Raw genomic sequence first — 26,652 nt, 5'->3', positions numbered from 1 at the left:
TCTAGCTTCCTCTGGTTGGTTCCTCCAAAATGCCGACCCTAGCTTTAACTAATAAGAAAACAGAATAATGCAAATAAGTGCATTACATAGGAGTCCAATAGCATGATCCAGTAAGAGAAAGGGATGAGCAAGGGTTAGATCTGCTAGCCCAGCCTGGCGTGCCACACACTGCCCAGGGCGAGGCAGCAGCTGTGTGTGGGCACACAGAAGAAACACTGTGTGGTTTCCTTGCTTGGCCATAAATCCTTGGTTAGTGAGTATAGACCACTTGGTCCTTTGGGACACTGGGAACAATCTCTAAGGGACTTCAGTTTGTTGGACTCAACAAACAGTTTTACATTCTTTATATAATAGCCGATCAATCATCGTCAAATCAATGATGAATAATGAATGGATGTGTATGTATGTGCCTATCATCCTGAAAATCAAGAAGAATCCATGCATACGTTGACAAGAGAGACTATTGAGGAAGACAGCGTAACCCTTGGTTACCCGGCCGGGCCTGCGCCAGTGGCGGTAGCTGAGCAGAATATCGATGTCCTTTCTAACTATTGAAAACGGGCCCGGCCTATTTTAACGGAGCCCAGAAAAGACGGCTGCTTGGGTCCCACTGGATGCCGATGCTTTCAATGGCGCAACGCTCCGAGAAAGGACAAGAAGAGCAGTGATTGGTGTTTAGACTTCCAACAGAGGCCGATGTGTGTGAGAGTTGCCGTCGAGCCACCAGAGAGCTACGGGGGGGGGGCGTAGTGGGACGGGCCACGGTGAGAATGGAGTGGTCTCTCACTTCCCCCGAGGGACAGGGGAAGCTTGTAGAGTAAAGTAAAAAATGGGGAAGCGGTGGATGTGTTTCAGAGGAAGCATTTCAGCCTTCAACGAGAACAGGCGATTGAGAATCTTGCTCTGACATGAAACATTCTTTTGGCCTAAAGTTAGAAGAAATTCAGTAAATATTGCCGCATGGAAATAAAACAATAGCCAAGATATGATGAAGAATTGGCTGTTATTATGGAAACCAAAAAGGGTTAAACATCACAGCTTGAACGATGGTGCGTTGTGGACACCCCGAGAGTTGCAGAGTGTGTGTGTGTGTGTGTGTGTGTGTGTGTGTGTGTGTGTGTGTGTGTGTGTGTGTATATGTATGTGTCTGTGTGTGTGTGTGTGTGTGTGTGTGTGTGTGTGTGTATATATATATATATATATATATATATATATATATATATATATATATATATATATATGTGTGTGTGTGTGTGTGTGTGTGTGTGTGTGTGTGTGTGTGTGTGTGTGTGTGTGTGTGTGTGTGTGGTTTCCTGACACAAACAACCCGAAAGAGTGATGTCGTTGTTAGGTAGATAAATATTCGTCTCCATAACAACATTTCAAACCCTGTTCATGTGGCGGGCTTGGACAACCGTCCTCGACCAAAAAACCTACCCCAAAACAGCTGCCCTCGAGCTTCTGCTGCACACATTCTCAGAGTCCTGTTGCCGGCACAGCTAGTCACATTCTCTGGTCCTCCGCTAAGCGTGAGCCGGGTGCTCGAAAACTTGTTTAGTTTATCTCTTACACAGCCTTGTTGAAAACAATCATTTTTTTTCTCTCTTATCTTTATGCTTAAACTTTATGCCTTAAATCTTGAGGAGTCCATCATGGCAGGTGAGTGGGACTCCATGCATCGCCAACCCTCCGTCCCTCTCCAGCCTGCAACCGCTGGGTATAGACTACATTTAGAACTCCTCCTAGCTAGAGTGTCGAGGTGTCCCTGAGCAAAGGCACAAACCATGAACTGGCTGTTGCCTTGCATGGTTGACACCGCCGTCTGTGTGGGAATGTGTGTGCATGCGTGTGAATGTGTGTGAATGTGCGTGAATGTGTGTGAATGCGTTTGAATGTGTCTGAATGTGTGTGTTATTTAATGGGTGATTGTAAGGCAATATTTGTATAGCGCTTTAAGTGGCCACGGGTTAGAAAAGCGCAATCTGAGAGATAACTGGAGGAGAAATGGTCGTTCATACTTTTAACAAATTCCTGTCCCAGCCAAACTGTCAATACAAAGAGAGCATTACGTGGATAGCAGTGTGATGGGAGAAAAGCTCTTGTTTAATACATGTTGCCCTCGTGACAATGTGAGTTCTCAGGAATGGCTCATAAGGAGATAAGGAAGGAGAGGATTTATGCCGGAACACAAGCTTTCGATAGGACGACTGCTGCAAGCGTTGCTACAGTCCGTATTAGCTAACTTTTAGTAGAAAGGATAATTTAGTAGCTAGCGTGTTGCTACTATACTCCAGTAAGACAACACAAAAAAAAACCTTCCCACTCCCCCCCCCCCCCCGCCTCCTTAAGAGCTATATCTGTACTCACTATGAGTCACTTTGGATAAAATGCTCAAAACAATGACTAATTAGCAGTGAATATATCATTTACACTGACAGAAACAGTGCTTATATAATAATTCCATGAACCATGAGAGAAACAGGAGAGGTGACACGAAACAAAGATGGCCTGGCTTATAATCGTTAAAACAGAGGAAAAGAGAGAGACTGGGGAATTTCCTGTTGGAGGAGTGAATGAGTGTGCAGATGAGGGAGAGAGGGGGTGGAATCTGGCATCCTGCGGCCTGAGAGGTGAGGCCTTAGGACATAAGAGCTGACTATCCCAGCACCTCCCTGGGGCCGGCCTTATCAGGACACTGGACAGAGCGGCATGTTCATCACATGCCAGGGGGAAAGATAAATCTGCCTGGAAGTGGTGTGTGCGTGTGCGTGTGCGCGTGTGTGTGGTTTGATAGCAGCCTCAAATCAGGGGTTATAAAGATACGATGACAGGAAGTGTTGCATAGGTTTCTGTATCAATCTGTGTAGATGGAGCAAGTAGGACCCTACCAGTGTTTCATGAACACTTTTTACTAGTGTGTGTGAGTGTGTGTGTGTGTGTGTGTGTGTGTGTGTGTGTGTGTGTGTGTGTGTGTGTGTGTGTGTGTGTGTGTGTGTGTGTGTGTGTGTGTGTGTGTGTGTGCGTGCGTGTGTGCATGAATTAATCGAGTGCATAGTCATTCTGCCCCTTGCAGCTGTTGATATAGTTTTCCTCCACCTCCCTCATCTGCGTAATGCAACAGAGCTACTTAATGCAATAGAGTGAAAAGTGCCCCTTCCAATGAGTCAATTATCTTTGGAGAACTTCGAGGAGCTTTCAAGTTATTTTTGTAAACTATCACATTCAACTCATTCATTATTCTACCCAATGTATCACAAAAGAACACATTCAATACAATTTATACCACGGCCTGTGCATTAATTCTGATATACGGACACCTGCTAAGTAGTTCCAGTCAAATTGTCTGTTCAGCCTTCAAAACGATTGCTGGTAAATTGTGAAAAATGCATTAAACTGTATTCAGACAACGCGGTTATATGCTATAGACCCAGGAGTAACTGTGGTATAAAGGCTGGGACGAATTTCTAATTATAAATATGTACAATGCATAACGTTAGCACTTTGGCGCATTGCTGAGCGGACTAGAATACCTCCCGTTGCTAAGTCGTAGCTAAGGTCCGTCCTAATTACTGGAGTAGTGAACATCGATCCATTGCATAAGAACCTTACTGGAGGGTAATGGTTGTTCCAGGAACTTGTCAAACCCTCAGGCGTTACCAGGGAAACAAAGTTATGGCTTGTGAAAAACGTTATATTTGGATTGTAAAACGCATGAAAAGATAAATGAATGGTCTTAATTAATTTTCCGTGGTGACCGTGGTATAAGAGAGGGTATAAGCGGGATAATGCCCTTCGAGGTGTCCATTATCAGGAATGAATGGCCTCCACCTCGTCCATTAATTCCTGATAATGGACACCTCGTCTGGCATTATCCCTTACAGAAATGCTGCAATGAAATCATTAGCCATTTGTTTAGCAAATGATTTATTAAACCCTGATATTGTTCCATACAATAACATCCTGTCTGCCTTTGTCAGGCCTTTGTGTGTCTGTTTGTGGCCATGAAAGGTCATCAGTGTGCAGGGAGCCTGTAAGATCAGGGGATAAGTCACCCTTGTGTGATCTGGGGACTTCCCCCCGGGAATAACATCATGCGATCTGCTGATACTTGTGGAGTACTGGATGTTCTCCCTTGGCAGAGGGGAGCACAAACACTCAGAGACTGGGCAGGGGGAGGAGGAAGTGCCGGAACATTACCGGTAATGCCAGACGTTTGTCGGCCGTTTTGCTAAAAGCCTGCGGTATTAGGACCCAGAGTGATTGGTCGACTCACCGACTTTCTCTCGCTCTTGAGCTCTTGGAGGTAGCGCGCGAGCTCAGCCACGATGTTGGCGGTGAGGTTCTCCGAGATGACCTCATGTTGGCCGGCGTAGTCGTTCAGCTCATTGAGGGTGGACACAAAGGCTCGACAGGAAGAGTACCTGGTCAAACACAGGAAGTGATGTCAGCTGTTAAGTGGACAACGACACTAGTAATTCATGTAACGATGGATTTACTGGGAGAATACCTCAATAAATGACCTCTGTAAACTGTAGCCCTAGGCCTATAAGTTATGGATAGTTATTTTTGTTTCATGATTCATTAATCAACTGATTATTATATTTATCTTTCTATGTCCAAAACACAGTCCATGCAAACCCAAAGTATTCATTATATCAAATATATGAATTGTAGAAAAAATAGCATTCACATTATTCAAGATAGCAGCAACTGTCATAATTTGTTGATAAATGACTAAAATTATGAATCTATGAAACATATTGATTCATCTTTTGGTGATCAACGAAAGTCTTCTAATGTCAGCCTTATTGCAGCGATGGAGAACATGAGGGTATTGATCTGCTGCTCATCATACCTGTTCTCCTCTTCCTCTCGTGAGTTCTTCTTGGGTTGATACTTCTTCGATAGATTCCTGGAAGAAAAGAAAAAACAGTAAAAAAAAAAAAAAAGTTATTTGTCTCATTGTACATGTGCATGCATTGATCTAACTTGCCATTTTGTATCCTTCACAAGGCAGAGAGAGATTTATATCAGCCCTGACAACCGGTATCAGCAGGACCCATTCCAGAATGTTCACCATGATTATATCACCACACCTTTCCATAATTCTATCCCCACACCGTTAATCAGTTATTGCCCCAGGCTCCCGTTGCACCATCAGCCAGGAGAACCATCGAAACATCAGCTTCTTCTAGACCACTGGATCTGAACAGCTCCAGCCAGTTGAGAGGATCCATGCCGCTCATTAGTCAATTAAGGTCCTATGACATGCCACCAGGTGTGATTGCGATTAGCCTTACAAGCCGTTTTGAAAATCTGCCCCTTATGACATCACAAGTGGGCATGTCTACCTAGATCTGTGCTGGATAGATCAGTCTACCAGCCTACCCAGGGGACTGTAGCAAACGTATCTCATCTATCGGTCATACATCTAGGTGGACACGCCCACTTGTGATGTCATAAGGGGCAGATTTTCAAAACGGCTTGCAAGGCTAATCACACTCACACCTGGTGGTATGTCAAGGGACCTTTAAGTCAAGACCCCAATTGTTATTTATTCATCTATATCTAAATGATCAACAATGCTGTCATTTAATAATAAAAGCATTGAGCGAACAAAAATGATGGCTAGACTCAATGAAAAATTAAGCCATTGCAACAAGAACTCACATTGAAACATTGGTTCATTCATGGACTTCTTTCTAAACACCACGGTTTGGCGTATGCTCTGCTACCCACTAAAAATTCCCCAATAGTTGAAAACCACTGCTCTATACAGCAACATGTGGTCAACATTGTGGGCATGTCGATAAATGTGTCGGGACGCAGTGTATAGCTTGACTGTAGCAACAAGGTATCGAGTGTGGCCGGGGACAACGGACGTGCAGAGCAGAGGTTTACCAGTGCTCTAGTGGCAGGCGACCAGATCGGTCTAAATAGGGGTTTACTACGGGGATAGTCATCATCTCTTGGTTCTGCCGCAATGCATTCCTTCCGGGTTCTTACAGATTTGTTGTAGAAGGTGTAAACTCTCATGTTAAATCACACCACATACTGTCTGACACCTCATCATCACTGACTAAATAACGTGCATCACGCAACCGTGCGTGTGTGTGCAGATAGCACTCTTTCGATTGTTTGAGGGATCGTAAAAAGATTATGCCGGGAAGTTGTCAATGTTAATAGCCACTTGATTGCACGCAAACAGGGGAAGGCAAAACACATGATGGTCCACATGCGCCTGATGCGTAAAATCATGCATTCTCGCTTGGCTCGAGGACACACACATTCACACACATTACACACACATGCGCGCGCGCAGCCAGCCGTGTGTGCACACACACGCACACACACACACACACACACACACACACACACACACACACACACACACACACACACACACACACACACACACACTTGACCTACAAAGGAAAATCTATTCCATCTGCCGAGAAACTGGAACAGACCAGACAGATAGACAGGATGCATGAATTAACATGTTTCTGTTCCTACATCAAGGGCTCCTTGGAAGTGTGTACAAACCAATCCGCCTCTTAGGTGCAGAAACATTTCACCCCAACATGAACGACTTTGCTAGTTTTTCCCTAGCAAAGCACTAGCGGTTTGCCTGCCTTCCATATTACTTTTCCTGTGAAGAAAACTGCAGATAAATTCACCTGGTGAGCCTCCACTAATAGGGTCTGAAATCACAGGGTATTACACGGGTTGCATCAGCGCCCCTTTAATTCCACCAGTCAATTATTCACATGACAAGGCCTAATGTGTTTCTGCTGTCCATCTCACGCTCAAAGCCTCCAATGACTCGCAGTTTCTACCAGGGGGACGGCTCTGTTGCTAGGCAGGTTTGCTCTCTTTTTTAACCCTCTTATTATGTCTGTGTGACTGCAAAACAATCACAATGTGCACTCTTTATTTAGCCCCAGAACCACATAGCCGACTTAAAAGAAGACTTCTACAAAATAAACATAGTCAACCAGTATTCAAATGAAAAACCAACCGTTAAACCTTCTACAGAATCAACGGTACACACCGGGACTAAAACATGACAGGTTAAATGGATGTTTTAAATATTGTGTATCTGTTTATTTGTGTGTGTGTGTGCCCTAGATATTCCTTTATCCCATCGCCGTGCACACCGTTCTCTAACCTATTTAACGGTCTCTGGTGTTGCTATGCAGACAACGTCAGAGGTAACCAGGGGTATATGGCTGGCTGTGAATAATGCCCGGCTGGAATCTGGGGGAGGCAGCGTTGCTTGAAGCACGGAGCATCACTGGCTTACAGCACAGCGGTGTCCCACCACACCGCTGTGAGGAGGATACTACACTATTAACCCTTGGTCTATTGTCACAGCCAGTGTCAGGGTTTTTATGATATAATATTAATTTATACATGTGAAAAAGCTAGTTTGTCACAATGTGTTCTGTTAGTGCTTGGCTTTGTTTACTGAACAAAATACTGAGTTATCAGGGTTATTTTCAGGACCTTTGAGGTCTGATAGGAATTATCGTTGGGAAAAATGACGAAAGACATAACGTCCACTTGAAGACGTTGTTTTGGTTCATGTTTATTAGCTCGTATCTACACAGGCCCTCTGCTCAATAGGCGCCAGTGTGCACGCTAGATTAACCCAGATTTAATTTGCTAAATGGATAAGAGGATGATTGATCCAGAAGAATGAGAAAACAAAGATGGGAATTGTGTGAGGAAACGCAAACCTAATAACCTCTCGCCTCCACATAAGCTACCCCCCCCCACTCAGATTTCTAAAAAAGCATCAAATACATGATTTAGATAAGGCTAGGCTATGCGTGGACAGCAGTTTATGTGTGTGTTTGGCTTGAGAATATATGATTGGTCATAGATCCCTCTGTGTCAGCCCAGTCAATACTGCTGGTGTAGGGCCAGGTCATCTGTTGAGCGGTTCAATAATGCCCTGAGTGACATAAATGGTCGAGGCTACCAAACATACTAGCATACCTGAAAGGGGAGAGACATAGGCTGTTCAAAAGTAACAAGAGACAATGTTGTAGGCTTCACATCTAGGATCAGTGGTATGCTGGCAATTGTGCAACAGTAAGCTTTGAGGCTGGATTGAATTTGTGTTATTCAATGGATTTATTTTCACACAATTGTGCATGTGTGCACATTTAAATTATTAAATATTGGAAAGAAACACTCTCTCTCTCTCTCTCTCTCTCTCTCTCTCTCTCTCTCTCTCTCTCTCTCTCTCTCTCTCTCTCTCTCTCTCTCTCTCTCTCTCTCTCTCTCTCTCTCTCTCTCTCTCTCTCTCTCTCTCTCTCTCTCTCTCTCTCTCTCTCTCTCTCTCTCTCTCTCCATACATATAGACATAAAGTAGATGGATAAACGACACACTTATCCTGTCGGATTAATGGCTACGGATAATGGGTATGCTGGACCTGTGATCTGTGCAGAACATATCCCCTATAAACACAGACGGCTAGTCCTATTAACTCTGTACAGTCAGGCAGACCTTATCTCCTAGAGCCTGGTGGTCCGGACTGCAGAGCATCTGGCATCGGGGCTTTCACAAGGCGGATGGGTATTGGTGAGCCGCTATAAACGGGTTGCCGGCCAGACTTAAGCGTGGGCTATCTTGCTCACTGTCACTACAGATTTGGCTCCTTGGATTCGGGAGCATCCGATGATGGCTGATTGGAGGATGAACAGGGGGGGGTTACACTGAGGCTGGGGCCGTTCTCGCAGAGGAGTACGACGCGCTATTTCCTCCAATGTATAGGTTGGGTTTGCACCAATAGTACGCGAGAGCACGAGGATGGAAGTGTGCAGGGGAAGGGAGTGGGGGGATGGGTAGTGAGGGGCGGGGCAGGCCCTTCTGGTTGGACGAGATAAAAGAAAAATGGGTCAGCGCTGTGTTTGATAGTAAAGACACCTAATCTCTATAGAGACACAGGCTCTGCCCCCTGCCCCCCCCCCCCCCCCCCCCCCACACACACACACACACACACACACACACAGTCACACACACTGTCACATCCTCTTTCCTGCCGCAGAAACCAACAACCTGAACAGACAGCTTCATGCACGAAAGATGCATGAATAGAAAACGGCAAAAGATGTCCACATATTTTGCCATATATTTAACATTGTACAACTAAACAAAACCAACACACGGCAATTAAAGCCATCCGTCATGATGTATGGTGATTTTGTTTGATTTGAATTCACAATATATTTTCTCACCTGATTTGCTTTGCATAGCTGGTTTCAATCTCTGATCGTTCCTTGACGAATTTAGAGTACCGGTCGACAAATTCGATTCCCCACTGTGTGTGTTTCTCCAAGTTGTCAAACTGATCCTGCAAGGAGGAAAAGACAGCAATGCGTTAAATTTAGATGAGGATGAAAATAAAGGTGAAACCGAAATCCTTTTGCAACCAACTTCTTCCAGTTCCTGGGACCACGCACGCACTTTAATTATATTGCGTCAAACTGAGATTATTTAGAAATTGCATGAGTTCAACAATTCTGACGAGGTGAAACCAAAATCATTTTGCTAATACCTTCTTCCAGTGTCTGAGGTTGGTTACACTCATTAAAAAAAGGGAAGTAAACTACTTCTAAAATACAAGGCCATTTTACAAATAATTGGCCTACTTTTTCTTGCAACTGTACATGTGGAACAGGGATTTCTTAAGTGTTAGCAAGTCTCAAGGTAGGCCTCATGGTCACAGCACTCTCACAGAGGTTTCCTGTGACTGCAAGCAACAGATCAAATGATGAAAGGTTAAAGAGACCTCATGATTCTTAAGAAGTTACTAAATTTGCCAATATCTATTCATCTCATTAATCAGGTAATCTGTGGTTCAAAGCAAGAGAAGTTACAACTATCACACATTCAATGATCATTGCTTTAATTCGTTTTTGGGTCCAACACATATTTTTGAAGGTTATTTGTAATGACAGCACTTAAATAGAACTGCACCCGTTTGTACCTTTGCATTCATGTTTGATTGAACTGTGTGAAATGAAAACAACGTTTGCATATAAGGCACCTCATTAAGATGATTAATGCTTGTATGCTTGATTAACGGCCATCAGAGACACAACTCAAAGCACCTGAATGCAAGTCGTAAAAACCAAGCAAGATACTTAATTTAAAAACCAGCCCATAAAAGCTTTTAAATCACATCTATGAAAATGTATGACTAGGCAAATAATACTCACATAAACAAAAGATATTAAACAAACAAAAAATACTCTGAAATGCATAACAACAACAATGATAACCTTGATGTGGATCCAACAGTCCCCCTTTCTCTCCTCCATCATTCTGCAGTCCAACAAACATAACTGTTGCATATTACTTTACTGTTCTAACGATGTGAACACAGGAAGGCAGACAGACACAGGAAGACCTTCATGGGGGGCGGGTGGTGGTTTTTACTCAAAACAGTGGGTTTGATTAGCATAATGCATGATTTAGGGTCGGTATAAACACAAAGAACAATGATGAGTGGGTTTTGATTGAGAAGGTCTTTTCACTTGAAGAACATAGTCAGGAGCTCATCACGAGAACTATCTGATGATAACCAACGGCATTCACCTTAAAATAGGGCTTGAAGGGCTTGAGTCTGAACCAGCCGACCCTTTGGCTTGCTGTATTAATGCATAGACAGACATAGCAAGTATCAGATATGTCTACCAACAATATTAAACACACAATGAGACAATGCGGATCTATCCCAGCCAGGTGTCATCTCCAGAGAATAGCTCACTGAACCAAAACAGGCTACAATCAGCCCCACGCATGACTACACCCAGACAGCCCCCCTACCATGCAGACACAGCCCTCTACCCCACCCTCCACACAGCTCACGGCATTAAGGAAAACAGATGATTTCACATTACCCTTTTTTGCGGCAGCACCATTTTACGTGATTCGTCCCAGTTTGATCGTCAGTGCCGATATCCAATTTCCCCCAAAACTTTCCAAACTTTTCCTCAGCGGAGACGGAATCTATACGTTTAACGAGATTTCCACAGGACAGTACCCCCCAGGTTTATCCAATTTGAAGCCAGGACCGAAGGCTCCGAGAGCGCACTTGGTTTAGACCTATATTCCATGCACCTATAGACTCCTACACTCTCTTAGCAGAGCCGCAGCGCATTACGCCCATCGATCCAAGAAGGTCTGGAAGTGGGGAATCCGAGAGAGAATGGCAGCACTGACAAAATGCACACACCCGCGTGCACGCAGAAAAACAATGCATCTGAGGTCGTAGCTGCCTCCCAGCATCTGAACTCAATGCTTGGTGAGGCGTGAGGTGAAGTGAGTGGGGATTGAGTGAGGAGGACAAATGACTGGGAGAGAGAGAGAGAGAGAGGGAGGGAGGGAGGGAGGGAGAATCAAAACAGGCGGAGTGGGAGGACCTTGGAATATGTGGATATGGGAGCAGAGGTGGGGATTAGAGGGGAAGGGGATGGATGTGGAGCTTCGCCCACGCAGCCTGTATTGTTAGCTGGCTAAACTAGGAATCACCCTCTTCACTGGGCTATGCGAATTGTAACTATTTAAGCAACAAGGGGTCTGTCCTGAAATCTACCACTGAAACTCACACTGGAGTCGCACTGAATATAAGATGGTGTATTGTACAGTAGATGGCTTTTCAACTAAAATGGAAAACACAGAGCCAACGCCCTGTCTAAATGGGGTGTTATTCATAATTTATGAACCATAATAGAGTATTTCAAGAAAGGATCAAGGGTTTGAAGTAGCCACTTTAAGTGTTATTTTCTTAAATGCTGTACACAATTGTTCAGCATATAAAAAGTACAATGTAGTAATTTATGATTGTAAAAACACTTATTTAGGCATGTTTATTCATTAAAAACGAGCAGCCTAGCAAGAAGCCACATTGGTGTCACAATTAAAATTGTAGCCTCCATTTCTCTTATATTTAGTCAGAACTACGTTTCGGATGCAATGAGTTTCAACTAGTGAGTGTATCTTTGCCTCTTTTTTTACTAGCTCAGCTTCGCAAGAAGAGGGTGAGGTCACGGTCACGGTGGGAGGTCAACCAGAGAACATATCGCTGCAGCTGGTGTCTATGATTGATGGGTGGTTGCTGTCACATGACAAAAGCTTCCCCTTCACATTTATCATAAGACACACGGACTGCACAAATACATTTGGTATGAATCGTGGACGTAATAGATATATTATTTGGGGAAGAAAGCAAATGCTATACTTTAATCACAGTTAATAAAGGGAACAAGGGGAAAAAAGGCAACATTCTTTGTAAAGGTACTGCTGTTTTTCAGGTTGTATGGGGATTTCTTCTTAATTCCTCTGTGGTTAAACACATTTTAATCTCTTTGCACCATATTTGCAAAATCTGTGAATATTTGTGAAGTCTTTGTAGACGTTTTAATGTGATCTATCTCAGTGGTGTTGCATAGCAGAACAATCTGTTAACATCCAGCCCCATTTGTGGAGTATGAAGAAGCAGAAAACACAATTGGCTTTTGGGGAATTGAATTAGGCTGGTAGTCGACACATTCGGCTCACTCCTAAACTCCCTTTAACTGAATCGATTCAGCTCTAAGAGGGTTGCGCCACTAGCATGGCTGCAGAACCTCCACAAATCTCAGGAACAGGATTATTCCACTCCCACCTCTCCATTTCGTTGAAGATTTACCACAATGAGAAAATGTAGGCTATAATAACAGTCACTGTTTGAAGTTCCTTCCTCCCAGTATGAGGCTCTGGCTGTGGGCTGGGCCTATGCTCTATGACCTTGTGACGCTTGTGACCTTGTTCCTACAGGATAGCCCGGCCCAGCCCCTACATCAGAGGAACCAGCCAGGCTCTGTTTGTTATTAAAGGGCACACATCCCATTCACTTTTAGAAACAAATGACATGGTAAAAAAATAACTAAGGTTGTTTAGCCTAATATGTTTGTTTTGCTTCAGGAAATGAGAAACCTTTTGAAATAGAGCAACCAAAAAAAATGTTTTTGTCTATGGCGACGCAATGGATGTTGTCTACTATCTGTAAGAAAAAAATTATATGTGAATGTCCCTGCTGGCCGCCTCCTTCATTTACCAAATGGTGGCAGAGATTACTTTGTTTTAATGCATTGATTCCCTGCTAATCCCCAGCAAAATGTGCAGTATATCCAGCCTGCATTCCAGATGGGATATCCTCATTTGGGCCATACTGACTGAGGTGCTATTGATCTGCAGTTCAGATGCACACCATTGCACTTTTCCTCCCTTCAATATATTGGCAGTGTTTTATGCAGTATGGACACTTGTGCATTGGTGACCAGAGGAAGGCAATATACATATGATATGGTCTTCTTATCTCTGTCCTATAAAAAAAAGTGTTAATTACCGGAATCGTTCACTGCATTCATTTTCCACCAATCAGAAAACCATCCCACTTTACAAGTACATAATATAATGAGTCTCTAAGATACTCTTGATCTTAAGCATGATCATTTTGTCATATAGGAACGTTGTGACACATTGACACCATGGGAAATATGTTTCTGTCTGTTTCCAGTCCTCCTATTTGAATGAGAAGGCAGTGGAGAACCGTACTACTTGTGGCACTGCAGTAAACAGGTTCCAAACCACAAGGGTTTTTTAAATCTGGATGAATAAGGGTTACATAAACACATCTGAAATCAAGGGTAGACAATTTGGTAACCAGGTAGGCCTGGAAAAAGACTAGCTTACTATCTTTAGCAGTAGGTCTGCCTAGCCTTGTGGAAGACCCCGGTCGTGGGCAGTGTGGGCCCAGATAGACAGGGAGGTACCGTAGACAGACAGGAAAGCCATCCAATCATATCAGTAAGGCTGAATTGGACAGGCTTATTACAAGCCTGCGACAGCCAAAGAAGCTGATTTTCTTTTTCAATTTTTTGTCAGAGCGATTTATTGAATGCTGTTGGGACGCAAAGAGAATTTCAACGAACATGACAAAAAGAACATTTGAAATAAATTGCCTACCCTAGCTTTAATCATTCTCCTGGAATTCTCTTTCCAGGAGAGAATTATTTTTTCCTTCTCCGATCAATATGCAGACCCCTTCAGATCAGTTTATTACACTGTATGCATAACAATACACAGGAGTGACGTTGTTTTGTGTGAATCGTCCTTAGATGGAGACAATAAGTTATACTTAAGAAGATCTGAATCTTCTTCTTTGACTCTACTGTTTTGTTTTTTAACAGAAACTACAAAAGTGTGCTTTGTTGGAGTTCTCCTATAACTGACTTCACTCATCATTGTCTACAGTTGAGAAGAGTGGAGGAGAGTAAGAGTCCACTCCGTCTGTACTTTAATGCACACCGAACCTTACCGCTGTCAAGGAAATTGGATTTATTGCCTGATTCACGTCTTTGTTATTATCACTCCATAGTAGTTACAGTAGTCCGGTAACTTATCAACCCCAGCGTGTCCGGTTGCTAAGCGACGGGTGACATCGGTGGGTTCATGTGTTAGCATCGTCGCTCTCGCTCCGTGTGTGTGTGTGTGTGTGTGTGTGTGTGTGTGTGTGTGTGTGTGTGTGTGTGTGTGTGTGTGTGTGTGTGTGTGTGTGTGTGTGTGTGTGTGTGTGTGTGTGTGTGTGTGTGTGTGTGTGTGAGAATGACAGGGAGAACGAGTGCTATGCAGAGATGAATGGACGGAACGTTTTTTAGATTTCCAAATCGCGTTTGGAAATAAAAAATAAAAAAAGACAATCAATTCGTGGCGCTCGATGTTGATTCTGTGGCGCCGCGCCACACAAGGGTCTATGTATGGGAAACACTGAAATGTCAACGACTTGCAAATACATGTTACTCAGTTCTTGTTACAGAAGAAGTCCTTTGATTCATCGATTCCTTCAACACATAGCCCACCCCTAGCTGTAGAAAGTGCAAAACACTGAGCCTGTTCCTACACAGGGCACATAGGAAAACGAGTACCACAAGCTTAATTCACACACCTGCGTACCCAACGTTCGCAAAGGTGTGAGGAGATGCCATGTGAAGTTAACGTGACCACAAGGGGACAGTGTAGCGTTTCCAACCACAAACCCGAAGCGGCGAGCAACTCAACAAACTGAAACGCAAAAACAGAGTTCGCTCCATCGAAAATATGTTGAAAAAGAAACAAATACATGTGGCGCACCAAAATCATTCAGATGCACTGCTGAAAAGCGATTGGTATATCGTAAACAAGTGAAAAGTCAAGCTTTGATTTGCAAAGAAAACCAAAACAACCCATGATCCACCCTCGACCAATCAGTAGTTGCTTGCCGCAAACTACCATGAGGAAGGGTGACCCGTTGCTATTCTCTGGGAGGAAAACCCATCTTGCCACTGACAGGCTAGAGGGGGCGTGGACGCCTCCGAGCAGCAACGCGGAAGTTGAAATATGCAGCTCTTTGCGGACGTGCAAGACGGAAAACTGATTTGCGATGAACAGCCCCATTCCAAACAGTCGCACACAGACAGACAGAAAGAGACACGGACAATAAAGCCATAAATCCAACCCGTTAGGAACATGTGGATGAGATATGAAGGGAGGCGCCTCCTAAAGGAGGAACTAGAAGACGAGAACGGAGGAGTAGGCAGCGGAGCAGATGTGTGAGGTGTCCACGCGGAGCAGAGAACAAGACAGATGTCAAGCCGTCCGGAGAACAAAGGCCATGGAAGACTATAGATGCTATTGAGACGGCCCGCGCCTCCACTCTTTTCATCAAGGGTTGAATGAGTTTCCTCAGGAACAAGGATAATGGGCTTAAGGAGGTGGGGAGGGTGGAGGAGGTCGGGGGAGGGATGGTCTTGTGCTGAAGCCATCTGAATGGTCTTTGCCATTCATCCAATCTTGTCGGGCCCTTATGGTGGGTCAAGAAAGAAGGTTGGAGAGATTCAGTCAGATAGAACTGTCCGCAGCAATGAGAGCATAGATTAACTCGATGTAGTCTTCTTAAATAAACCTCTTACGAACAAACTAAGAAGAAAGAACAGAGTAATATCACAGGGCTCTCATTGGTCGAATCTTTATCGTCATCCCGGCCAGGGCGCACGGTTCATACGGTGATTTGTTGCACAACGCCCCAAATCACCGTACCAACTGTCAGCCATGGCCGGGATGACGTCATTTTTACATTGCGCCGACTTGCGCAGTCCTCAGACTTCGAAATGAGGTTTCTGAAGCCCTGTTCATTGGCGGAGTGAGCGGACTGCCAATCTCAGAAACAACCAGAGTGATTGTTTTCAGGGGAGAACTCCAATAATGCTAAATCCACACCGCATGCCATGAAGAGCCATCAGGGGTCCCCTGCGACCCTTGACCCTTGGCCTTTCACAGAAAACCCTGTGATGAAGTATTCTCTCCTACTGACCACAATGTAGATAACAGCAGATAAAGGACTGTGATTTCAAGAAGGTCCTTTCCACTTTGGTTCCCCCCCCCCCCCCCCCCTCCAATTGTAGGTCTTTGAATAACTTTACAGTGGCTCGCAGCAGTGGGCGTCTGACTACAAGAACAAATATTTGGGGGTGAAGCCAAACGATGTTTTGAACACACAGAAGGCTTTGTCTGAGACAGTGGGATGAAACAATGCCTCAAAGGACTTTCTGCAGACCCTGGGCTAGACGCACACACATACACACACACAGAACAACGGCGACACGGACTGTAATCGTCGTAAGACGGTTGGAATCGGATAGTGGCTTTACAAAAGTGTGTGTGTGTGTGTGTGTGTGTGTGTGTGTGTGTGTGTGTGTGTGTGTGTGTGTGTGTGTGTGTGTGTGTGTGTGTGTGTGTGTGTGTGTGTGTGTGTGTGTGTGACACTGAGCTAGGATCTGAAGACCCCTCTCCTCTAAAGACCCCCTGCATACGGCTGTCCGAACAATCGCTTTACGCTCAAGCTGTGATTCCGAATCTTTTATTCTCTTGCAACTGTTACAATTTCACCTTGTATCAATTCCCTTACAAACTGCCATTAGTTTTGCTAACCGAAAAGTAAAAAAAAATATTGATTCCCAACCGTACTATATGGGTTCTGCCTTCATTAATACTTTAATCAATCAATACTACTTGCAAAAACATAACTTCAAAATGTCCATGTTTACCATGTAGGAAAGATCTTATGTCAAATCTATTCCAAAGTAGAGATATACGTGGATTTTTACAGAAACACGCACACACCATCCACACATACAGACACACACACACACACCATACATAAACACCACACAAACACCATACCCCGCAGTGTGCATCTCAAGATTCACGTTTGAACCAAGCAGTGTTTTGGATTGGAGCGTTTACGCATGCCATGAAGATATTAATAGAAATAACACTACAGCTGCCCTGACATTTACGTGTGTATTTCACACATGCACACACACACACACACACACACACACACACACACAAACATACAAGTGTATTGTGTATGCTATCTGTGAGAGAATACCATGCCTTCATATACATGTGTGCCTAGCGGACAACAAACCCTGCCTGTTGGGTTGGTGGGTTATAAATACAAATCCTTTGGTCTGTGCCTTTCAGTGGGAGCTGTAGCTCAGCGGGGTGTGTGTCAGAACCTTCCCCGGGTGGGAGGAACACCCTGTAGCTCGCATACGCAACAGGAAATCACAGTTGTGAGTCAGATCAGCGGAAAGGGTGCTCATCGACTCGGTCATCGAGGCTCGTAAAGACAGTTTGGCAGCAGCAGAGAGGCACATTTCAAAGTAGAGTAGCTGGATTAAAGTAGCAGGTTGGCGATAACATGTCATCCACGCTTGGAGCAACAGTGTAGGCTAGGCTAACTGGCTATACAACAGGCATTAGGCCTATACTTAAAGCTTAACCATAGTGGGAGCTATACACTGGTAGCCTCGTAAACGCCCTTGCGTCATCATGTGTTACTTACTACCAAAATCATGTGTCTAGGTGTTGCGAAGGATGTGTAACTTTCTGACTTATAAGTTGCTCAAGGTGAAAAGATGTGTATTAAGCTGTTATTATCATTATTATTGACAGCCTTGTATTCATAGTAAACACTCAGGGTTTCATATGAACTACAAATATCAAGTTAACAATAATAATAATACAGAAACATTATTATGTGATTAGTTGACTTATTAATAATAACACAGTTAAATTAATAGTCCCCATAGTCACATTAGTCAACATTAGTTCTAGCAATCTACATCTTAAACACGGTCCCTTAGTTTAAAATCAAGTGGTGGTTCCTTTGCTTCCTACTTACATTGCTGGTGATCTTCATATCAAGTAGCACCTGCAGATATTCGTCAAACGGACTCGACTGTAACTTGTCCTCCTCAACGGGCTCAGATCTAGACGAGCGAACGCTGTCCATGAAAACGAAAAACTCACTTTTCCTACGCAACATCTTCACTGTTTTGTTCTTGCAGTGGCCCAATGCAAAACCGTAAGCATTCAGGAATCCTAATCCATCGAGATATAACGGATCAGGAGGTCCGTCTTGAATGGGCAGAATATTATAATACTCTAGGTGTATAGTGTAAGACTTTCCAAAGAGTAGATCCAAACACAGTCAGACAGAACCAAACAACGATGAGAGTTCAAAGAAAAGGTTGTATCCAGTACGGAACTTTTGGAGCCTTTAGCTTGCACCAGCATGTGCTGTGGGATTAGAGGAGCCGATTTGAAGCCATTGCTAATCAGATTAGTATACCTTCCTTCAAACTAGTTCAACCGACCAATAAAACCCCACTGTTCCCCCTGGCAACAGGGGGCCATGCACACATTGGCCATTGTTTCTGTCTAAATGCTTTCGGGGTTGTGTTTTTTTTCTTATTTATTTTGGATTCAAAACGAGTAAGTGGTTTAATTCTTATGTAATACATTCTCAAAAATATTGAGAACACAATCCTTCTCTTTTGGGAAATCAGGGAAACCAAGCATGTTAGATAAGATATTACATTGTTGTTTGTATCACTCTAATTTGATTGTATACCAATCACTTTGTTATGAAGTAATGGAGCAACACTTTTCCAAACACACAACCCTAACTGTTTCTGGGACCACATCAGCTTATTATGCTAGTAGCCTGATGCTATTGTTGTTAAAAAAACATTCCCATGAAGAAGACTGACTTAATTGCCAAGCTGTATGAATATTAGACCCATTCGACTACAGATATTTAAGGTTGTTAGTCATGGAAATTATAAGAAACAAAGGGGGACAAAGTTGGATAGAGCATTGAGGGCTGATTTGAATGTAGGGCTACTTCTAAAGCTAAGGGCAGCTTCTTCGGTTTAAATTATGGTAGATGTCTTGAATTCATCAGGAAATTAAAGAGAAAGGTGCACATGGTTTACCTCTGCCGACATCTGGTATCCCTTAAGAACGAAGAATTCAAGGGAGGGAAAAATCTCCACCGTGAGTGAGAGTATGCCATATTTCTGTCCCTTTATAGATGTGTTTACTCAGGCTTACGACTTCTAAAGACATTGTTGTTGTTTGAACGGCTTTGGATTTTCTGTTTCTCTGTGTCTTTGTCACTCCTTGTTAGTTTTCTAGGGAAATACTTTGAAATGATCAAATTGTATCATTGTTTTCCAAAATATACTTTTAGTGCATTCTTGACAAGTTCAAGAGCCAGCTTATCTTGTGAGAGGTAATAAATCAGTAGGCCTAGTATAGCAAATAATATCCGAAACAATCTGACCCGTGGTAATAGAGAAGGCCTTATTGGTAGACACACACACAGTGAGGTCACTCACATTGTTTGTCTATCTCTATTAATCAGGTTTAATCGAGATATGTGGAGTGAGATATGTATGAAGCTTAGCCTAGAAGATTCCAAAATACAATATTAACATTTTAAAAAGTATTTAAATGTATAAAATATAAAAACATTGTGCATGTTTTACATTAACAGGCAGGGACACTTTCAGCTGTCTATTTTAGAGGAAATAACAGTTGCATCGCCGTTAGAAAATGTGGAACTGAGAGGCCTCAAAAGCTCTAGCAGTTAAAAGGAAAAGTTCAGGTCAGTGTAATTTGTGTCCCAGTCATGAGATGCAACTCAGACAGCCAGCCATGCAGACTGACAGACGGATTGGTGGATTCATTGATTTATCAGTAATCAGAAGCAATGGGGCGCCTTCAGAATAGTATGATTGCGACTCTAAGACCCATTTATTGATGTGGCACAGCGCTCATTAAAGGCTATCCTCACAAACAACAGAGAAGTGACTCTATATTCTATAAGATTAAAGGCTGAAGCATTCAGTCATAGGAATGAGTCACTAACTATGGACAGAGACTCAAAATTATAGTTTCTTTGTTGGAATGGGAACACAGCCCAGAGACAGCTGTGTTGCTGTGTTGACCCTTTATACTGTCAACCAATTTCTCACAGCACTTGGCAACGTTTTGTAAATACTGTTTCATTACATTTATTCATTCACAGATATTTACAGTTATAAGCTGAATGATGACGCCTGAAAAAGAAACATGCAAGAATCAAACCATGAAATCAATAAAGCCTATATAATTCTGTTTTTCTTCCCCCGCCCATAATGATGCAAGCAATAAAGTGTCTTATTGCTGCCTTCCTCCTCAATCGGTGAAGCGAGGCCTTTTCTGCTCTCCACAGTTCAATTCCTGTCTTTTATTCCCCCTCTCTCACTCGCTGCTGTGCCAGATGCAGGTGAATAAAGAGGAGTCCACTACTATATGTAGTAAACACCAGAGAATGGAGAACATGATTCACTGAAAGTAAGCAGGACTAGGCCAGTGAGGATTCAGTAAAGACAGAGGGCCCCTGTCGGGGTACCTCTTATGTTGTGACCCCCACTGAATCCAACTCACTGACAGAGGGAAACTAGCTAGCTCAGGTTTCAATCCAGGGTGTCTCTTAAAATGTCAAGGGAGCAGAGCGAGAGTGAGGCTAGGCGGTGAGGGCAGGTGGGCCATGGCGAGGGTGTATATGACAGAAATGAGAGGAAACTGAACGTAATATTGCTTAATGTTCAAACAAGCCTTGAATCAGATCTGACAACATGCCGTCGGTAGATCAGAGTAAGTTCACCCTGAAGGTTTTGGTTAAACTGGTTGGTCTGTGCTCGTGTAGCAAATATCTGGAACTGTTCCATACTGTATGATCTCAGAGAAACTATAAAAACCGAAATAAAGCCATTACTAACCTAAACTGACATAAAAGCATAAATACGTTTAAATGAAGAAGCAATAAGGATGAGGCTGTCCGTGTTTGCAACTCACCTTAAGGCACACCTCTTTGAATAAAAAGTCAGATCTGTCCATCTTCAGTCATTGATTAAAAAATAATCAGAACAAAAATAATTAGTGTGTCTCCTTTCGAGTGACTGTAACATGTAATGGACACACAAGCTGAGTCCTTGTCCTTGTTCTAGCTTGTTTGGTACAAACTTACACCTCCTAAATCCTAAACAAGATCAGAAGTGAAACCCAGAAGCCACTGCAATTAAGCCTTGAAATCATCGCATTGGCAAAATAGTGCTTAATGAAACTACTTATGAAAGAGTTTTTAGTTTTATTTCTCCTGACCTTCTATTCATTGGAAAACAGTCGCATGATTCACCAGGCTTCACTTCCCAGTTTGCCCATGGCTTCATTTGTACATCCTGTTCAGGGACAGATAGTCTACTAAAATATATTATTGTGGAGGCCTACATGGAATTGTTTCCGATGTCTATCAAAGACACAGCGTATCTTATTTGGTTGAGAAAATAAGACTGCAAAGGAACTCTTAAAGGAAAAGCTGAGCATATAACCAAACTGAAACAAACTTGTTTTCTTCAGTCTGGAGAAAAAGATGGCAGGTCAATGGAACCTCTGCAGCCCTGCAGTGCTACGGTGTTTTAATTTAACATTAACACATTTCACCCAAAATGTTCAGCCCTAACAGCAAGCATGATTAAAGTAGAATAAAAACATATTACTTATCATTTTTATTATTTTTTTTATTACTTATATTACTATCAGTATTGCTTGACCCCCACTTCCTTCAGAAAAAAGATAAAACCTTTTTCTTTTCATGACATCCGGTAGAGATGAGGCTTGCTAAATAGCACCATATTATCAGCTAGGTTGTTTTGGTCGTAAGCAAGCATGTTTCAAAATGACCTCCACGTTGAATTTGAGAAAACACACTTGACTTTATGCAATTTTCATCACATTGCCCAAAGTCACAACTCACCGTCACTACAACTTACAACTACAAAATTTAAAAGAACACCAAAACATGATGCATTGTCTTTGCTTGTAATATTGGGCTACATAATAATGTGGAACAACCTTGCAAAACGCATTCCAAACACATGACTGCCATTGGCAGTGAGACGAATACTGTAATCAGTGCTGTGCTTCTGTTACTCACATTTTGAGACCCTATCAATTCTTGTTTAACAGTGGCTTATTACACTCTGAGACTGAGACTCAATGAGTACAACAAATGTGGAGGATCACCGATACATCAGAAAGGTTGGCAACTTTTAAAGCTGCTGTTGGGGAGACTCGAGAGTTGTAAAGAGAGAGCAGAAAAAGCGGAGGAGAGCAAGGTTTGGACACTAAACAACAAAATAACGTCCCCTGCTCCTTCCCTCGCTGCTTCTCCGTTATGGAGAAGGGCCGCAATTCACACACCTGCAACTGAAATGCAAGAGATACCCTGATTGGCTCAGAAATGGCTCGGGAGTGGTCTACATTTTTAATTGGCTCACACAGAGGCAGGCACAGTCAACTCAAAGCAAATATTATCATAGTGCATTTCAATGACAAATTGCCAACTATGGGTTTGCCATATTTTCTCTTTTTTTTTTTTACACGCTCAAATAATACCTCTATACAATGTCTTTAATTAATAATATTTTCTTTCTTTGGGTAATTTTACCTTGTCCCGCGATTGGATACAGGTAATCATTGTCCCAGTTAAACTTGTATATGTTCCCAAGTTTAAACGTTGCAGAGGGCAGGGCTTCATGATGACAGGACTTCTCTAAAGCGTTAAGGAAGGTTTCATACACACTGCTTCACCGGCACCATTTTGGCCTGTACCTCTGAAAAAAAACATGGTGGGTACAACAGATATCTGCAGCGCTTTGTCATAAACACTTTTTTAACACTGCAATAAAAAAAAACCACTGACAGTTAGCCAAGCAGGCATTGGTTCCACGTTGTGCAAGTGCTAAAACAGCAATTTGCCAACATGTGTATAATTTATAGATAATCCATGATCAGTGGCTCGTTTACAACAAAGTCACTGCATGACCTGAAACAAATTCCAGACCTGAGGAATTCCAGTGGCGGGAACTGCTTATTAGAATGTCTTAAAGACGGCTTAATTCGGTCTGCTCCTTCTTCCCATAGTATACCACAAACGACCTGGTGTGTGTGTGTGCGTGTGTGTGTGTGTGTGTGTGTGTGTGTGTGTGTGTGTGTGTGTGTGTGTGTGTGTGTGTGTGTGTGTGTGTGTGTGTGTGTGTGTGTGTGTGTGTGTGTGTGTAAAAGCGTCTTCTTCCACCATTAATCAAAGCCAATATCAACGAGATTAGATGCCTATTTTGAGTGTGAGTTGAGAAAAATGACCTCATATCATTGGAATGTATGCAATGAACCCTGACTATTCTGCAAACATCTGCTTCACACACACACACACACACACACACACACACACACACACACACACACACACACACACACACACACACACACACACACACACACACACATTAGAAACACCTTGCTTCTTAGACCATTGCGAAACACAAACACCAGCGCGATTGAACGTGAAACATCAAAAAATGACAGGCTATCCCCGTTGCGTCCGCTGGCGTTCTGTGGAAAGGGGCGTGCCCCTGTGCTACCTCCGCGTGTCGTCATCAAATGAACATTATAATGAAAACAATGCGAGCCACCGCCAACGCAGAGGGTCCGAACGGTGTGGCTCAGGGTATAACATGGAGGTCGTGCCGAGCTGTACCACAACAACGAACACGTCTCCTTATAGGAGTCGGAAGGGGTCACTAAGTATCGATCAACGCTTTGGTGTAAAAACGACCATGTAAACTCCACTGAGTGTCCCCACCACCGTGTAGAATGCATTCCGACGTGACGGATAGTCAAGGGTTAACTTGGAGCAGCACGACACTTGTAATTAGGCTATTTGGAGCCGTGGCTAGAGATTATCGTTCAAACGTCATCTCGATGTAAAAAGCGGAGGAAAATCAATCAATGCACTTACCCACAGCTCTGACCCCCAGCTCATGGTTTCAGTCCAGTCTCCTCCCAATAATCCACAGCGAGACGGGTTGTTCAGGGCAGCGAAGGCAGCACATGTGATAGGTCTGGCCTAGTGGGGTATTCGCCTCTTTGCGAGCGTCGTTTCTTATCTCTGTTGTTGTATTCCTCCTCGTTCAACTCCTCCTCATCATCATGCCTGATACAAGATGGCCAGGAGCTGCAGCAATACTCTCCACACGGTGTCTATATGCAGTGAGCGGGCGCCCAATGACAGCTGCCCTCGCTTGCACACAAGAGCGAGAAGAGTAAAACGGGCGGGGTGGAGGGATGGCTCGGGGGAGGGGGGGGGGGAGTCGTTGCGGGGTGGCCCCAGTGACATGCAAATGAGCGGCTCCTCACATGTAGGTCTACTGATAAGAGATGCGTCGTGCATGTAATGTTGTCACTATAATACGATGTCAGCATGTTATCTGAATTGATGTTGCATTTGTTTACTATTTTAGACTACAACGCTGGTTTCTGGTGTCCACAGAAATGCGTCATCTAAACCCTTTATCAGAAAGGAAACAAGCACAAATCATTGGTCTTACAGATCTTCCTTTTGCAGGACATTTTATGGCGTTATATTCACATTATATGAATGGTGTTTGCAGCCGCATGGTTGCATGTTTTGTTTTGTTATATATGTTGTTATTTGATTTGTTGCCGTGACATATCATAATTACAATGCAACATATCTTAAATGCTTGCGCAAAAAAGTCCATCCACGAAAAATCGGTTTATTGAGGAGAGAGGCGTGCTCCTCTAAAGATGTTTTTACCTGGTAGGATTGTGGATGGTCCAGAATCTCTATAGCATACTCCCAAAGACCTTGTCCTTAAGTCCTGATACGTAACTATTCGTCTTGATAATTTAAATGGATCTAAATTAGTTGTCTATTATCAACTATACGGGACCTATCTTTTTAGATTCATACGACTCTGTAGTACGATAGTAATATTAATGTTATGGCGCCCTCTAGTGATTGACATTTAAAGCGATATACTGAAAACATTTTTTTTAACGGTTCCTCCTCAGTCACAGGTAGTCGTAGTCATGATAACATTCTTCCAATGCAGGCGTATTCAATCAATCGTACATCAATTATTTCACTCAACCAATATCTGACTGGATAGATAGTGCTTGACCTCATTGCAAATCATCTACAGATGATTGTCATTTGCTCATTGGTTATCTGTGGTGGGTAACGCAGAATCTCACATTACCTACCACAAAACTATTCTAAACCATAAAAAGCAAAACCGAAACGGTCATATAATCTGATAGACAGTCAGGGAGGGAGCTATCATGCATTGGTGTCTCCACATCCTCAAATTTGGACAGATAATTAGTTTCTGCTGGTTTCATGCATTGCTGTGACAACAACAATTGTGTCCACTAGGGGGTTCCGAAGCCTGTTATTTATAAGCAAATCACTTTGGTGCTCCTAGCCGGGTTAAATTTGGTATTAGACCATCATTGTTTAAGCAAATACCCATTTATGAAAAAATAAAACGAGTTTTTGACAATTTGTCTTGGATGTCGACTAAAAAAGTATAATTCATAAAGCACAGCAATCAAGCCCTAATCCCCAGCCCTTATTGCGATAGTCCCAAGAGAATAAACAAAACGTACTTGTGAGCCTACTTGTGCTAAAGCCACAAGGATGTGAGAGGTGGGCTATAACATACAGGAACATGATAATACACATTTACCAATTGATCCCTGTCTTGAAACTTGATATGATCTATAATGTGAGATTATAAACAACTCGTGGATACAACTAATCTAATCAAGCGCGTCCTGCTAGGTTTCATAAAGTCTAGCCAAACAGCTTTTGTGCATAGTGAAAAACTGATGTACAGTACTGGCATGCGGAAGTATAATGCATCTTTTCTTTTCTTTCTTAATTTAAAGGTGTTTATTGCTTGTTTTACCACCCCGGAAACTTTTTTTTTTTTGCATCTATATACTTCGGGGTAGGATGCTGGACACATGGCAGGCCTAAAATACATCACAAGAGTCTGATTGATAACATTGCATCTGATACTCTTGTACACCTCCCTTCCTCTCACGCACACAATAATACAAACCGAATGGCTCCATTTCAGAATCTCACTTGAACTCTAAAACGTTTTAGTCTAAAGAAAGTCAGAAGTCTAAAGAGTCCCGAAATATATAGTACATTCAAAACACTTCCAATGAAGACTTAATTCGGGCTTCGACTCGGATTCGTAGCCCGGGTTAGCGTCGAGACGAGCCACGTCACGTGACGCCGCCAAGCACGAACAAAATATAATTTAATAATAAAAAAAGAACGC

The 26,652-nt window shown here is 43.0% G+C and overlaps 1 protein-coding gene across 18 annotated transcripts in view; it reads right to left on the bottom strand.

The window, feature by feature from the left end:
• Positions 1 to 24,601, bottom strand: part of LOC132456182 (formin-binding protein 1) — a 51,037-nt gene extending 26,436 nt beyond the window's left edge. Inside the window, exons 1-4 of one of the 18 annotated variants that reach the window (XM_060050466.1) lie at positions 24,294 to 24,601; positions 9,250 to 9,365; positions 4,856 to 4,912; positions 4,274 to 4,421 (exon numbers count right to left, since the gene is read on the bottom strand). In XM_060050466.1, the coding sequence (XP_059906449.1) occupies positions 4,274 to 4,421; positions 4,856 to 4,912; positions 9,250 to 9,365; positions 24,294 to 24,317 (345 nt within the window). In that variant the 5' untranslated portion in view covers positions 24,318 to 24,601. Of the gene's footprint in view, positions 1 to 4,273; positions 4,422 to 4,855; positions 4,913 to 9,249; positions 9,366 to 10,296; positions 10,401 to 10,917; positions 11,352 to 18,287; positions 18,910 to 21,292; positions 21,825 to 24,293 lie in introns of those variants that run through there. The other 17 variants (XM_060050464.1, XM_060050457.1, XM_060050455.1 and 14 more) reach the window with 17 other exon arrangements.
• Positions 24,602 to 26,652: the final 2,051 nt, after the last annotated feature.

Source organism: Gadus macrocephalus, chromosome 4 (genome assembly GCF_031168955.1).
Source record: "Gadus macrocephalus chromosome 4, ASM3116895v1".
Taxonomy (NCBI): Eukaryota; Metazoa; Chordata; class Actinopteri; order Gadiformes; family Gadidae; genus Gadus; species Gadus macrocephalus.
This window is presented reverse-complemented; position numbering and strand designations above follow the sequence as displayed.